This window comes from Apus apus, chromosome 6 (genome assembly GCF_020740795.1).
Source record: "Apus apus isolate bApuApu2 chromosome 6, bApuApu2.pri.cur, whole genome shotgun sequence".
In the NCBI taxonomy this organism is placed as follows: domain Eukaryota; kingdom Metazoa; phylum Chordata; class Aves; order Apodiformes; family Apodidae; genus Apus; species Apus apus.
The window spans coordinates 14,270,837-14,285,266 of NC_067287.1; the positions used below are offsets into that span (position 1 = coordinate 14,270,837).

Genomic DNA, 14,430 nt, shown 5'->3' on the forward strand with positions numbered 1-14,430 from the left:
AATTATTGCTAGGCTTTCTTGTAGGCAAAAAGTCATAAGGTAGAGATTAAAAAGAGGAAGAAATTGAACGCTCGCAGGCATGAAGGAGTGATGTGGGAGAAAGCAATAATGTGCTTATTTGAAAAATATAAGGCTATGGCCAGAGGAATTTGACGTTTTTGGCAGGGCAAATGCCAGAGTCCTAACAGGTGGATAGATGGGGAATATGACATGAAAAGCAAGAAGAAATAGTTGCATTTGATGCAACAGAAGGGAAGTAGACAGTGGAAAGCAAGAACAGTAAGATGGCAGAAGACACAGCTGGGACAATATTTGCATGACCAGTATCAGATACATAGGACAAGATTTTGCCTGTCATGACTGAAAATGGGTATAGTTGAAATTCAAGACATGGATGAAGCAGAAGTGCGCATCTCAAGCTACGCATAAACAACCAGCTGGGTCTGGACGTGGCCTTAATAGAATCTTCCCAGAGGCAGTCAGCTTTCTGCAAATCTCAGGTATCCTTCTGCTCAATCAAAATCCCTTCTGATCCTGAAAGCTCCTGAAGTGTCACAGGTGTGGCAATCTACCAGATCCAGATGAGGATCCACACCCAAAAGGATATAGGGTCATGTCCCATCTGTGGTAGAAAAGTTTCATCCTAAAGTCTCATCTGGTCCTGCCCGTGCTCTCCTCTATGAATTTAGCTGTAAATACAATTAAATTGGAGCTAAAACCCATTGGTGTTTTCTGGACCTTAGTAGCCTAGGGGAAGAGTCTGAATGTTTTCTTAACAGATTGTTTCTTTCATGCTAAGCTATTTGCCTGATGTATAAGTCCATTTCTCCATTTAGTAACAGTTAATCCTCCTTCACAAGCTGCTATATTTGAAATATTATCAACACCTTCCAAGTATTTTTGGTTTGCGTTTGTTTGTTTCAATGGGAAAGAGGATTTAGATTTACCTCTCATCATTCCAGCTGCCAGTGCAATTCACATCTTCATGCTAGCTGGTCACAGCACTGTTTAGCAATTGTGTTTTCACTTCTGGGCTGTCAGTAACTGTGAGACTCCAAAGCACGTGCTAGTGCCTTGCTGGCACAAACACATGTGGACATGCAGTTTGTTGGGAAATGTAGAACTTGTGCTGGCTGTCCCTGGGTAGCCATTTCACTGTCCACGGTTTTAGGAAGCTAGGACTCATGGAATAACCCTGTAGGATATTAAGCCAATGGTAGGTGAGTTACATTTGCTCATGTATGAGTTTTGTTGTGCCTTAGTTTCTCCACCTCTATTGAGAATAAAATCCAATTTGCAGGTGTGTTAGAATGTGTGTGATCTACATTTTCAACTGAAATGGTATGGATTCTTTCCTTTGAAACTACTGTTTGCTTGAGGATACAATCTACTTTTGAGTCTGTAAAATGGATGGGTTTGCTTTTTGGTTTATCTTTTCAATGTGCTTCACAGAGCTTGCATTTAGAGATAACCTCAGCTCTGAAGCCTTTCTAGTGGCAGATACTTTCCTAGTTTCTGTAGTATGCTGGGTAGCCTACTGATCCATCAGGTGTAGTCTGATATAACCCAGATGGGTGGGAGAGGATCCTTTATGTAATCACACGTGTGAACTGTAGCAAAATAGATAATGTAATCTTTGGTTTCTGTTTTCCTATTTTGGATAGAAACACTGGTGTTAGTACATAGCTTGGATAAAAGGCCTGAGTGGGATTCAGCTCACCTATTTTTAACTGCCTGATACTATGACAACTAATCTAAGGTAGTGGTCTGCTCTCTATATATACAGTGCAAGCTGATTTCAGAACTTGACTAATCTCACTATGAGATAGGGTGTTCATGGTAAATTCATGGAACACCCCTGAAATGTGCCAGTGTCTGTTGTATAAAAAGGGAGGCCGTCTTAGACAAACAATAGGTAACTGGAGCTAGGTCAGAATAACAGGGATGTGTAGAGAGGGAGAGATAGAGAGAGAGAAATAGGAGAGGAATTACAGATGTGTATATATATGCAAAATACTTTTAATTGAATGGTCCTAGTTTAAAACCTGCATAGTCATCTCATACTATTAATTCTCTGTGTAATTATCATGTGAGAGTGAAAGCAGTAGACCAGTGTAAAATGGCCCTGAGATACAGAATGTTCTAACTTTATTGCAAGGTAATGATTAGTAATCTCCTCTTTCTGTGAGTTATGTTGGTCCCTTAGAAAGTCTCATCTTCCCCTTTGGTATTTCTGTTATTTTTATATATGATAGTTTTCAGATGGCCTTTAGTCTTGGGTGTAATTGTTTTATTTTGAAGAGTACTGAACATTGATATAAAAGATGATGAAAAATATAAAATAATGGTTTTATTCATCATGTTCTGGGGATGTCAACATATCCCAAAGCTTTGCAAGGTGATAATTAACAGAAGGTAATTTAATTCTGGATATTTGCTTTGGTGTGTGATTTATCTTGCACATACAGACATGTGTCTTATTGGCCCAGGTAATTGCTGGAGGAAAGATCCATCCAATAATGGAAATGTCGTGTAGTTGTTGATATGTTGTAAACTTAACATAACTTCAGGCTTTGAAAATGTATTTTTTTAATATTAATATGCTTACCGCATGTATAATTTTTGTTCTGAAAAGCTTAATGTAGTTTCAACCAGATTGTTAGCAGTACTGGAGCTGCATCTTAAAGCCCCATCCATGGTTTTGGTAATTCTCCCATGTTCCAAAGTAAGGAGATGCTGACACAGTTTGCTAGCTGGGCAAACGGGGTTCAGAGAGTTTCAGTTTGTCAGGTGTCGTAACAGTGGTCATGTAATGTCCCAGGTAGCCGATCTTCTTGTCTGAGATTCTTGGAAGAGGTTTTTTTCATGTGTATTTAAACACTTTGGTGTTCTGTGACTAAACAAAACAAGTTTAATATTCATAACAAGACTTCAGTACTGTACTTGGTGTTCCTGCATATTTTTGTTCTCACCATGCTTATGAATTTTCATTGTTTATTTTGTAATAAGGTATTGTCTTATTAGTGCTTTCCCTTCACTTTGTGTATCTGTAAATTTTACACCTGCATTTCTCAGCAGTGTTAATTTAAAAAGTGTTTTTCCCTTTGTCTAACATTTCCTTATAAATAACACAGAAAATATTCTGCTGTGGGACTTCACTGCAGAACAGAGTATGTGGGGGAATCATTCCCTTTTGAAGCCTGCCTATGTCAGATGTGACCATTACCACAGGGGTGGTGGTACTTTCAAGAGCAAGGCTGAAATACCATGTTTTGCACCACATCCTTCAAGTCTTTGATCACTTACTTTCCTCCAACACTGCTCTTAAAATGGTGTAGATCTCCCTGACTGCTTTCTTGCAGCAGCAGGACTTGCAGGTCACCCTGCAGTAGCACCAGGCAGGGGCAGCTGGGGTACGTGACTGACACAGCCGCCTTCAAACCTCAGCGGGGAAGCAACAGGGGAGGATGGGTTGACAGGACCTTTTGTAACTCAGCTGGGGGGGAATCTTAGCATGGAAGGTAGGAAATTGTCTAATCCCCAAGTGTGATGGAAGGAGACCTCCTGAACATCCATTTAGGTGGTGTTGTGGTAAAATTAATTTTAAAGCTATCTATGGAAGTAACCCATTCTTTATCAGATGAGTAAATACATATTTTAGAAAAGAAAAAAGCCATCTGTCATCCAAGCACATCACAACAGAGACTGCATTATTCTGTCTACAGCAGAGCTGTCAAAATCCAGTTTTTGAGAGTACAGATTTCATTTTCTGGCGTTTAAAAAGACAATTGTATTATAAGGGCGAGAATGACAATTGTTCCCAGAGTTCATTGCTGGTATAAATCCCTGTGCTTTTGGAATGAGAAGAGGAAACCCCCATTGCATGTTACTTTATTTGTTTGGGTTTTTTTATTTCTTTGTTTCTTTACTGTATTTTATTTATTATTTTACTATAAAATGTTACCTCCCCCTGAGAAATTGAAAATTGTCAGCTACATTTATTAGATTACAAAAATCCAATTGAGAAACAGCAATACTACAGAAACTGATCTGGTAATCATAACTAGTACAGCTCAAATTCTGAATCTCCAGTTCAGAGTATTTGCAATTATATGTGCTTGATCAATTTTCAAAGTAATTTGAAGTATAATAGGAAAGAAATATTGGGAATTTTAAGATTTAATTTTAATTTTTGAGGAAAGTTATCTTAGTGTCGATTAAATTTGAAAAGGACAGAGCCCTCTGATGAAATAAAGAACAACAACCAAGCAACAAAACAAAAAAACAAACAAACTGCTTTTGATTTGGAGTTTACTCTCTTGGTTGTATCTATGTCAGTAGATGGAGGAAAGGAAAGGTTTACTTGCCTGGTGGTCTCATCAGTAGGAAAAAAGACGTCTGGATATCACCGCAACCTTTGCAGTGACTCCAACAGCCAGTATGACTGTAAATGTGGGTACGGTGTGCTCGCTACTGGGTGAATAACAAGTTCATTCATCAACTGAAGGGGTCCCTGGGGATTATTTGCAGAAATTCAAGTCTTTGCAGAAGGAAAAATCTGGGGTTTTTTTAGCTGAAATAGAACTGGAGGTAAAAAGTGAAAGTGGTCAAGGGGTCTGAGGGAGAAGAGAGGTTTCGTAAGTTAGGAACATGGAGGCAAAGAAAACAGGTTTGTTAAGTACTCAGGAAAATTGAGGGCACTTAAAGGCTTATCTGCCAAGGAACTCCACAACAAAATACTAAGTGTGTCCTTAATGAGGACTATCATGCAAACTCCAGATGAACTGGCTGGGGCAAAAGTAAGATTGGAAGTCAAATGTCAATATGGTAGTGAAAAACTGAATAAACAGGTGTGTTATTGGCAGTGAAGGAAGTTTGACTTTGCCAATGTTTGTGCTCATCCATGTGCTGTTAAGGGTTTCAGCTACTGCAGGGGTACAGTCTCTTTTGGTTTAAGGACTGTAATTAAAACAGTTGGATTAATAGGTTCAAGAGACTTTGAAGAGCTGAACAGTGATGAAACTGCTTGTATTTAAAACTAGTCAGGCTCTCACAGCATGTTGAATCAAAGCTGAAGTTTCAGTTTCAGAGTCAAGCTAAGAAGGACCCCAGACCTGACTGCAGGATATAGAAAGCTACTGTGTGTGGTCTGACTGACCAACCGTAAGTGTCTTGAGGCAGGAATTAGAAAATTAAATTCTGTAGTTGATTTTACACAAAAGGTCAAAATAGGTTATAATAACATTGACATATCTTCATGCCATTCTGGCATTAAAGTCTGAATCATGGATCTATAGATTGAAGCTTGATCAATCAAAGTGTGTATTTATAGTTTTGCCAGGATGCTTCTGTAGGGGTGTAGTGTGTGTGGCTTGAAAAAATATAGAATATGTGTTTCAGAGCTGTAATGTTGATTTCTTAGCTTATGAATCTTTATATCCCAGAGATACAAAAGAACATGTAGAATTGTGTGATACTGATGTGTCTGGGGGTAAAGCGTTTATTTCATAATGCTGATACAAAGTGCTTTTACCTGCCATACCTGGCCGTGAGGTCCAAGCCATATTTGCAGGAGGGTAGCATGAATTTGTGTGTGCTGCTGACATCTCTTTCCACTGAGCATGGAGAGCATTACAGCTCCATGAAGGAAACAGCTTCATTCTGGCTGCCTGAGGGAGCTCGATGGCAGCGACTGCAGTGCTATCACAGCCCGGTCCCACAAGGGCCTGAGGAAACACAGCAGGGGCCCAAAGTCATAAACTGTGGTTTTCAGTGGTTCTGGCACGGTGAATCAAGTGTTGCTGGAAACTATAATTTTATCTTCAATGGTTGGAATAAGTCAAAATTAGTCCAACAAAAGTGCGAGTGGGTTAGAGAAGGAAAACTGATCTGGCTTCTTTGAGACAAAAGACAATTTAGAAGTTTCATTTTTGAAATTATGTTTTCAAAAAGTGCTTGATTAAGCATTTAAATGAGACAAAAAGCTTTGCACGAGCAGCCTGTAAAGAACGTTATTTCTGTTGTTTTGGTCCCATTTTGATGAACATTTTAAAATTTGAAAACAAACTTGCAGGATTGAAACGATGAACACTATTAAAATATACTTCACATGAAGGAATAAAATAGCTATTTTTCTTTGTGCTTTTGTTGTTGGTTTTTTTTTTTAATTTAAAAATAATGCTCGAAAATTGTTGGTGGGTTCTACTGTGAGTGAGCTGATGAATGTCTTTCCTTTATTAAAAAGGTGTAATTGCTGCAAATGTTAACATTAAAATGCATGCATTTGTCAACAGTTCCATAATTGCATTTTATGCTTGCTTTTTGAAAGTGAGGCTCTATTATATGCCTAAATGGTTGGTGACTCTTTAATGACATCTACAGTAATCGTTGCCTGCTGTTCCCAAAACAAGCACATCTCCAACTACATCAGAGAAGTCTGGCATAAAACAGAAGATAAATATAAAGTCAGTTTTCAAAGTTATCTCCCTTAAGACCTGGGATCTTAACAGTCACATCTGACTGTCTGTTTTTTACTTTTTTATTATATTTCTGATTGCATAAAGAGAAGAATGACTGTAAAGAGATCTTGGCTTTCATTGAACCATAAAGACAGCTTCAAGTTTTTGTCACAGGAATAACAGGGCCCTTTTCAGCAAATGGAATTGCATAACTTTATTCTGAAACATGCAATCAGCTCAGCCTGCAAAGTCTTGGAGCAGAGCTTTGAATGGATGGTGAACTTGAAATGCCTGTGGGGGCATACCTGCCAATGTCTGGAAAACAAATATCGTTTTCTCCTTGATGCATTGTACAGATAAAATAGCAAAAAAAGAGAACTAAAATCAATGGCCTATCCAGTCTAGAAGTATGCATTACCAAATGCTTAAGATACAGACATGAGAAACTTTCAGCATGCAGTTACAAAATAAATTGTCTTGCAAAACAGCATTTCTCTAAGTCATGATAGTTAGAATATGTTTTATGTGCTAGAGCTCGAGGTTTATAGCCTTTTCCCACTTCTCCTGCTACTTCCTAGAATTTACTGCTGGAATTCTCATATAACCAAAAGGAAAACATACCAGGATGGATTTTCTTTTGGCAGATATAACCGTAGCTTCACTGAAGCTTCTGCATCCTTTCAGATTTATACCAGTTGAGCACTCCTAGCCTGATTTCTAGCTCTATACAACCTTTTTTTTTTTTTTTCCCCAGTGTTGCAGTGACAAAGGGGATATCTAGATGTGAGTAGGTCATCTCTTTTTGCATCTGCCCACATTGTCAAATGGCTGAATCTTCACATCTTTCCCTATTAATTTGGAGGGGTGGGGGAAAGTACATCTGGGCTTCAGCCAAAATGACAGTCAAAAAGAAGCCAAATACTTTGTAAGAAAAAGTTTAGGACGAAGAGTGAGTTTCTAGCTGTGCCAGTTCACTGACAACGTATTAGTTTTGTGTCTCTACCCCTTGTAACATCCTTTGACTTCAAAAATACTCAGAAGACCATTCAGGAGATGCAATTGGCATATTCCCTAATGAGGCAAGGTAAAGTGTCCTTTTATGATGATGACAGCAAACTCACTAAATGAACTGCAGTTTGAGAACTTTGCAAATTGATCAAACCATGATTCTTTGATTGCTTACTTAATTGCCTGTAATGGTCTCTCCCCTGACCCTCCACATCCCAGTTGCTTTTGTCAGCACTTCAATGGTTGAGGGACTCAGCCCCTCAGCTTGTGAGTTGTAAAAGAATAGGTTCTGGTTTGGGGATTTTATTTAATTTGCATTTAATATGTGCTTTTGGACAAATATCAGAGGAGGAATTTAGAGGTCTTCTGGACGCCTATAGTGCTTTCTACATTATTTTAATGACTGTCAGGAAGAAGCTTAGTTAATTCTGTTTGTTATAGGACAGATAATAATTAAATCAGTCTTGATAGATGCTGAGTACCTTAAGCAGCTACTTAGCTCTGTGAAGGGTAATGCTGTGCATATTTAGCACTTAGTGGTTTTCTGCCTGCTAAGAATGTCTGGTCAAGAGAGAAACGTACAAAGGGAAAGCATATTTGCTTTTAATTCACATAGCAGACATTATTCCATATCAACTTTATGTGAACTGCTGACAAGTTGAGGGAGCCTTGAAAAGAGAATTGCTAACAAATGGGTTATTCACAAGTTCCCCTGAGCATCTCCCAATCTGTGTATGTCTGGTGTTTGCTGTATAATGATAAACAAGTGTGCAAATAGTAGCTAAATGTGCTCTTAAAATAAAGAGATAACAAAAAGGTAGATTTGACCCCACAGCAGCCAAATATGATGTCCAGATATATTTGTGTGTTCTGCTACTGGTAGCATGGAAAAGCTAGAGGTAATTACGTTTGCTTACATTTCCATTACTGTGTCTTCCAAATAACTCCACTTCATGGGAAGAAAAAAGGAAGTAGTCTTGATCTATCTGCTAAGTCAATTTGTGTTTTTTATTGTATTGCTGACAATTAGTTGAACAATCATAAGCTGTTGCAGAGAATAACCTTGTCAGTATAATCAGGTAAGTGTTTAAGAGGGTGGAAAAAAAAAAAAAATCAATCCCTCCTGCAAAGGGATTGCTAAGGTTACTGTTGTCCAAGATCTAGGATCATACATGTGACTTTCTGCTATCTCTTAAGTGCTTCTCTGGGGGGTGATTCTCTTTACCCTATGTGAAGTGACAGTTATGATATCTTGCCTGAAAACATGCCTCAAATACAAGGAATTGTACTGGCCTGTGGGAATTTTTCCTTCTGTTCTCGGTCTTGGTTTTATTAACCAACTGAATTTTCATGTGCTCTAATCCTCCAAAAGATGAATATTGGTATGACTTGGTTTTATAAAAATAGGTCTAAAGCATAAAGATGTCACCCAAGATGAAGACTATATCTGAGCTTGAGCTATTTTGCTAGGGTTTAATGGCTGGTTGTCATTTGGGTAGTAGATGATGGTAGGGGTTTATAGCTACCTGCCAATGATATTCTACAGGGAAGCTGAGGACTGGCAAAAATATGTCATCGGTGTTGACAAGACTTGAGCACATGCGTAGGTAGTAAATCATCTGTGCGTGTGTGTGTATGTCTTTGAAATGTCATTATGTGCATGCAGATATGTATCACCATAACTGGATGGTGGTGCATTTGAAAGTTCATATATATTTACTTAAGCATTTGCATACTTTAGTCCAAAATAAGGCGAATACCTGTGTCTTTAAAGCCAAGACACATTAAGTTCAAGGAAGTAGTTAAATACCTGACTAATTTTGAGCCTGGACTTGGGTCCAAATGCAGAAAACTCTTTCACATGCTAATGAGCAGTGAACCAACAGTTTAAGATAATGATTAAAGCAGTATTCCTGTATAAAACATGTCTGTTTTCTTCTTGTTTGTGATAAAATCACTGTCTTGTCTTTTGCAGCTATCTATGAGCAATCTTGTGAGGCTTACCGACACCAAGGAAAGACATCAGGTTTCTTCTACATTGATTCTGATGGAAGTGGACCACTTGGACCACTCCGTGTATTTTGCAATATAACAGGTAATGACCTAACCTTGTCTTTGATGCTTTTTGTTGGTGCTAATATTATTGAAATATTGTATTACTGGGAAGATCTCACAGCCATAGGTCTCTGAGTAGTGTGGAAAAAGCAGAGAACTGGTAGAAAGTGAGGTTCCACTCTGAGATATTTCCTTTAATAGGATGCATGTGAACATGACTTTTAAACTAAGTTTGAGAGACTCACTTTGTACTGTTGCTAAGTGGTGTTTACAATGGTATTTTCACCTTATAAAGGGCACAGCTGATGTATTTTTCATAATATCATAACTTTTAATGAGATAGTTTTTGCTAAAGATATAGCAACTTCAAACCTTTTTTTGTAACTGAATGGTTTCTCTGCTTCGCTAGAACACTAGATCTGGAAATGATTGTTAAACTCCTTGCACTGAGCTAACTGTAAACCTTTCCAGTCTGACTTGAGAAGAAACACCTCCCCTTGTATGAGTGTGTTGCTTTTGGTGTCTCAGAGAGCAGAGGCCTTGGTCTTCCTGGGTATCTGTACAGATGAGAAGGCATGATGCTCTTAGGAGGAGGGATGCAAAAGAGGCAGGTAGTGGAGCAAGAACTGGACAAGGTGACCTGTTGATTTTTTCAATTTTGTAGTTTTAAAATAAAATGTGTTTCAAATGAATATGCCTGTGTGGCAAATTTATTGGGTCCTCTTTTGCATGAAGGACTGTCATGCAAGGGTATGAGAGAAGATGATGTAGCTTGTATTGTGGACTGGGAAAGATTATAGAGCATTCTTTTTACTTTTCACTTCTGAAATGGAGAGGAAATTTCCTAGACTGTCCTACTTGGCATTTTTATCTTTCTGTGGCCAGATGCAGATGAAAGAATATTTTATTACCCATTCTAAATTGCTAATTCTGTTTGAGCTGCTTTGCCATGTATCACCTCCACACTTAGTCCTGAAAACTAAGGACTCAGGATATTCATATTTTATCCTTAATCTCCTTGTACTTAAAGTGTCTCAAATTAAATTTTAATTTTTATTTAATTAGGTAATAATTATGTTAACTAAGTGCACATCAGTTAATAATTAAGTATGTTTTTTATTCAAGTGTATAAAATATTTAATAAGATGTGTCTCCTTTGCTGTTGTTGAATCTTGTAAGACTTGAAACAGTTTCACCTTTCTGTCTGAATATCCTTCCTTGATGTCCAATATGGGAAATATGCTCATTTTTATTATTTATCGTATAAATATGTGTGATCAAAACATTGTCAGTGTTTTTATCTTTGTTGAAGGAGTAGGATTTTTGACAAACTCCTTGCAGAAAGCATCTGCTTTCCACAAATAAATTTCATCTGGCAGAAATCCAGAGGCATATACGTGATTTTCTCCTTAGCCTTAGCTGAGGCTGAAGAATTTGGAAGTGGCACAGAAAATCTGGGAAAATTGATCTAGTGCTTTCAAAACTAGAGGTGCAGCGATCTAATAACTTCCGGGAATTACAGTGCCTTGAATCTGTGAAGGATGAACTCAAAAGAAGGAATCTGATCATCAGTAATGAGCAGCATCATTACATTTAGAGAACAGTGTTCCTTAAGGCTCATGTATATTTGTTTAAAATTCTTTCTAAGTTTTACCTGTTTGATTGAACAGATAGGCACCTCGTTTGTGGTCAGTTATTTACCATGGCAGATTAGCACCAGATGTGTCTGGTCGTAGGCTTCCAATATGTGATGTTGATATGGGAAGTATAACCTTTACAAGTCAATTTATTGTGTCCATGGTCCCAGAGATTTCTCTGCAGCCTGTCACAGCCCACTGCTGGAGGAAAAACTCTGAAGAAACCAGAAAATTGCAATTGTTTTGTGTTGAGAGGGAATTGGACAATCATACAAAGACAGAGAAATAAGGGAAAGGAAATTTTGCAGGGAGAAAAAGGAAAAAAACATATTAAAAAATATGAAGCCCATTTTCAGTGTAGCAAGAAATTTAAGAGTAGAGTGTCACAGGGTATCTGCTGCTACCAGAGTGGGTAAATGTATTTATTTATTGTCTGGAGAAGTGGCTGAAAAAGCAAGGTGACAAAAATTGTAGGCGACTTGCTTTTATTTTAGTTGGTGAAGATGAGGAAAGAGAGTGTGAAGCACTTTAGAAGGATCTTATCTTGAAGGCTGTTTATTTGTAGTAAATACTGTTGAAATAAGAGTTTGTGGGGAAGCATAAAGTACCTAATTAAAAGCATAGAAAGAAATCTGTACAAAAAGAGGTTAAAAGTATATAATGCAGGGCTATTTAGATTGTGGAAGACCCAAGGTGAATGGGCCTTATTGACAGAATCTGTGTTCATTTGCATTTTCTTACAACAGGAAAAAGGAGAGTTCAATGACAGTTGAAAGACAAACTCCAAACTAGATTAAAAAAAACCAAAAAGGAAGTGCCTTATAAACATGATGTTTTCTGCACCTTATATACTAATTATAGACAAAGCAAAATCACTTTCACAGGGAAATTAATCAATTGCAAGAAACAATAAGGAGTCCACACCAAATACGTGTGTGCATGAGGGACATGAACCAGGCGCGTGTGCCCAGACTCTGTAGTTGGATGCTGTGAGAGGCACCATGAGTATTTGTGCAGGCCTGTTCATTATTAATTTGGGATAATTGCATTCAGTGCCATGGAAACTCAGCTAGCCTGTTTCCAGAGCCATCTGCATGAGATTGCTCTCCTTGCTTTTCCTGGATTACCCCTTCATCCATGGTGCTCTATGCCCACACTTTTTGGCATTAAGTACAGAGAGAATGTATTGCGTCATGCTTTGGGGTAATGAACAACCACCAGCACTGGGAGAGAAATTTTCCCTGTGGGTTGATTGTTTGATAATTAGCCCAGTTGAATTAATCTGCACTTCCCACTGAAGGGATTGATAACAATCAATAATGAAAATGGCTAATGGACCCTCTGAACTTCTGATCTGGCAGTCTTTCTATCACTATGAGGTTTATTCTTTTTCTTTTGTTGCTTAGAAATCTATTGATCTGTCTGGTGTGCTACTCAAATGCTAATAATCATATTCTCCAGTGTAAAGTCTATAGAGATGCAATCTACATCCATGTACTTGTTTTATTTCCCTGCATGAAAAGTGCTTGTAAGGACTTTTTCTCATCTCCAGAGTAATTTTTACCCTTGATATCTGAACAACTTGCTTACAACATGTGTGAGTCATTCTATCAGTGTATTTCTTTACTGATGCAGTTTTACTGTGTGCAGACCCTGGACTATCAAATCAATAATGCTTAGAAATTGCCATGACCAGATCAATGGTTAATTTTCTCTTAGTCAGATTTGTGTCCTCTCTTCAAGTATTCCACTTCCATTTTTTTTTCCTACAGGTGTGTATATTGGGGAAAGATGAATCCTTAGGTCCTTGTACTAGGTCCTACTGCTAGTTCAAGGTCTGTATTTTTGTAACTGCTATAATGAAAAAATCATTAATGAACAAAAATCTGGTTGCAGATCATCTGATTTGCAGTCTCTGCTCAAAATGCAAATACTGCTTACTTTTCTGATAAAAGCTGTTGTTTGTCTTTTTTTTTTTTTTTTTTTTTTTTTATAATGAATGTGCCTTGAAGCTTGCTGTCATTGTGGTGGACTCTTATCACTGCAGGAAAAGAACAATGGAAAACCTTTAAAAATAATTTACTACTGTTGAGATTCAAGACAGCCCTTCAAGACTTACAGTTTACCCCTTCAACACCATAGGTCTTTTGGTACAGTGTATTCCTGACAATTTAGACATTTTTTCTGGAAGGCTTAATTTTCATTAAGTCTTCCAGAACTTTATAAAATGAAATACAATGTCAAAGGCACTGCATTGTCAGCAGCTGCCTTGCTTTTTTCAGTGAAATGCTTGTGTTTCTGATGGGCATCACAGCAGAAGTCCTGCAAGCCTTCTTCCCTGTCACAGTTGCAGGAGCACCCCAAGGAAGTTTTAGTACAGAAGAATGTAACAGTAGATATTTTCTTCTAGCCTTTACCATTTAACCAAGAATTTCTGCAACTTAATCACTGTTCTGCCACACTTGCAGCACTCAGAAGCTAGAAGTAAGCTGTGGCTCTCTAAAAGTCACTCCTGCTGTCTCAGTTAGGGGTGCATCCATTTGCCCCAAACAAGGGTGTCTAGTGCCATGTTGGATGTTGCATGCAGATATCCTGCCCAGCCTCCCAGTGCAGTGTCAGAAGAATAGCAGGTCACTTGTGGGCTCCACTTTGGAGAGGAGTATTTCTTAGTGCTTGTTGTAGATACCCTGTATTAGAGGAAATATGGAAATGAGGGATCATCAAGAAGTAGCTGGCAGGATAACAGTTTTTCATCTCTGTGCTTCAGCACAACATGGGAGATGAGGGTGGAGGGGGTCACAGAAGAGGGATCTTGTTCTCATCAGTCAGAACTGCCTGGCATGGTCGTTCTGCTGACAGAGACACCTGAAACTGTGGGATCAGATTGAACAAACTTCATGCCTGAGCTTTAAGAGAGTTGGGAACCCAGCTCTTCCCTCTCTGCCAGGGCTGGAGCAGCATATCTGTGGAGCTGGGGATGAGCTGCCTTCCTGGTGCCAGCTACTGACTGCCAGAAAGGATTTACAGATGGGGAATGGATCCAGGCATGGGCATCCCTGAGGAATGTGCACCACCAAGTGTGGTCTGCCAGTACCATTGGAGAGTGAGCTGCATGCAGGTGTAGGGGCACAGGAACCCTTCCAGAGTAATTTCTGTGGAAATGCATTGTAGCGCTTCTGTACTGGCTGGAAGTGACTGCATCAGAAACTAAGAGGCTGATGAGCACAAGGCAAGCTGCAAAAGCACATATTGCTGGGACAGCAAGCAGGAAA

At 38.6% G+C, this 14,430-nt stretch overlaps 1 protein-coding gene across 1 annotated transcript in view; it reads left to right on the top strand.

Moving 5' to 3' along the window:
- The window catches only part of CNTNAP5 (contactin associated protein family member 5), a 265,506-nt gene that overhangs the window by 166,384 nt on the left and 84,692 nt on the right, over positions 1-14,430 (top strand). The window contains exon 12 of the mRNA XM_051623680.1: positions 9,442-9,561. Coding sequence (XP_051479640.1) covers positions 9,442-9,561 — 120 coding nt within the window. The remainder of the gene's footprint in view (positions 1-9,441; positions 9,562-14,430) is intronic.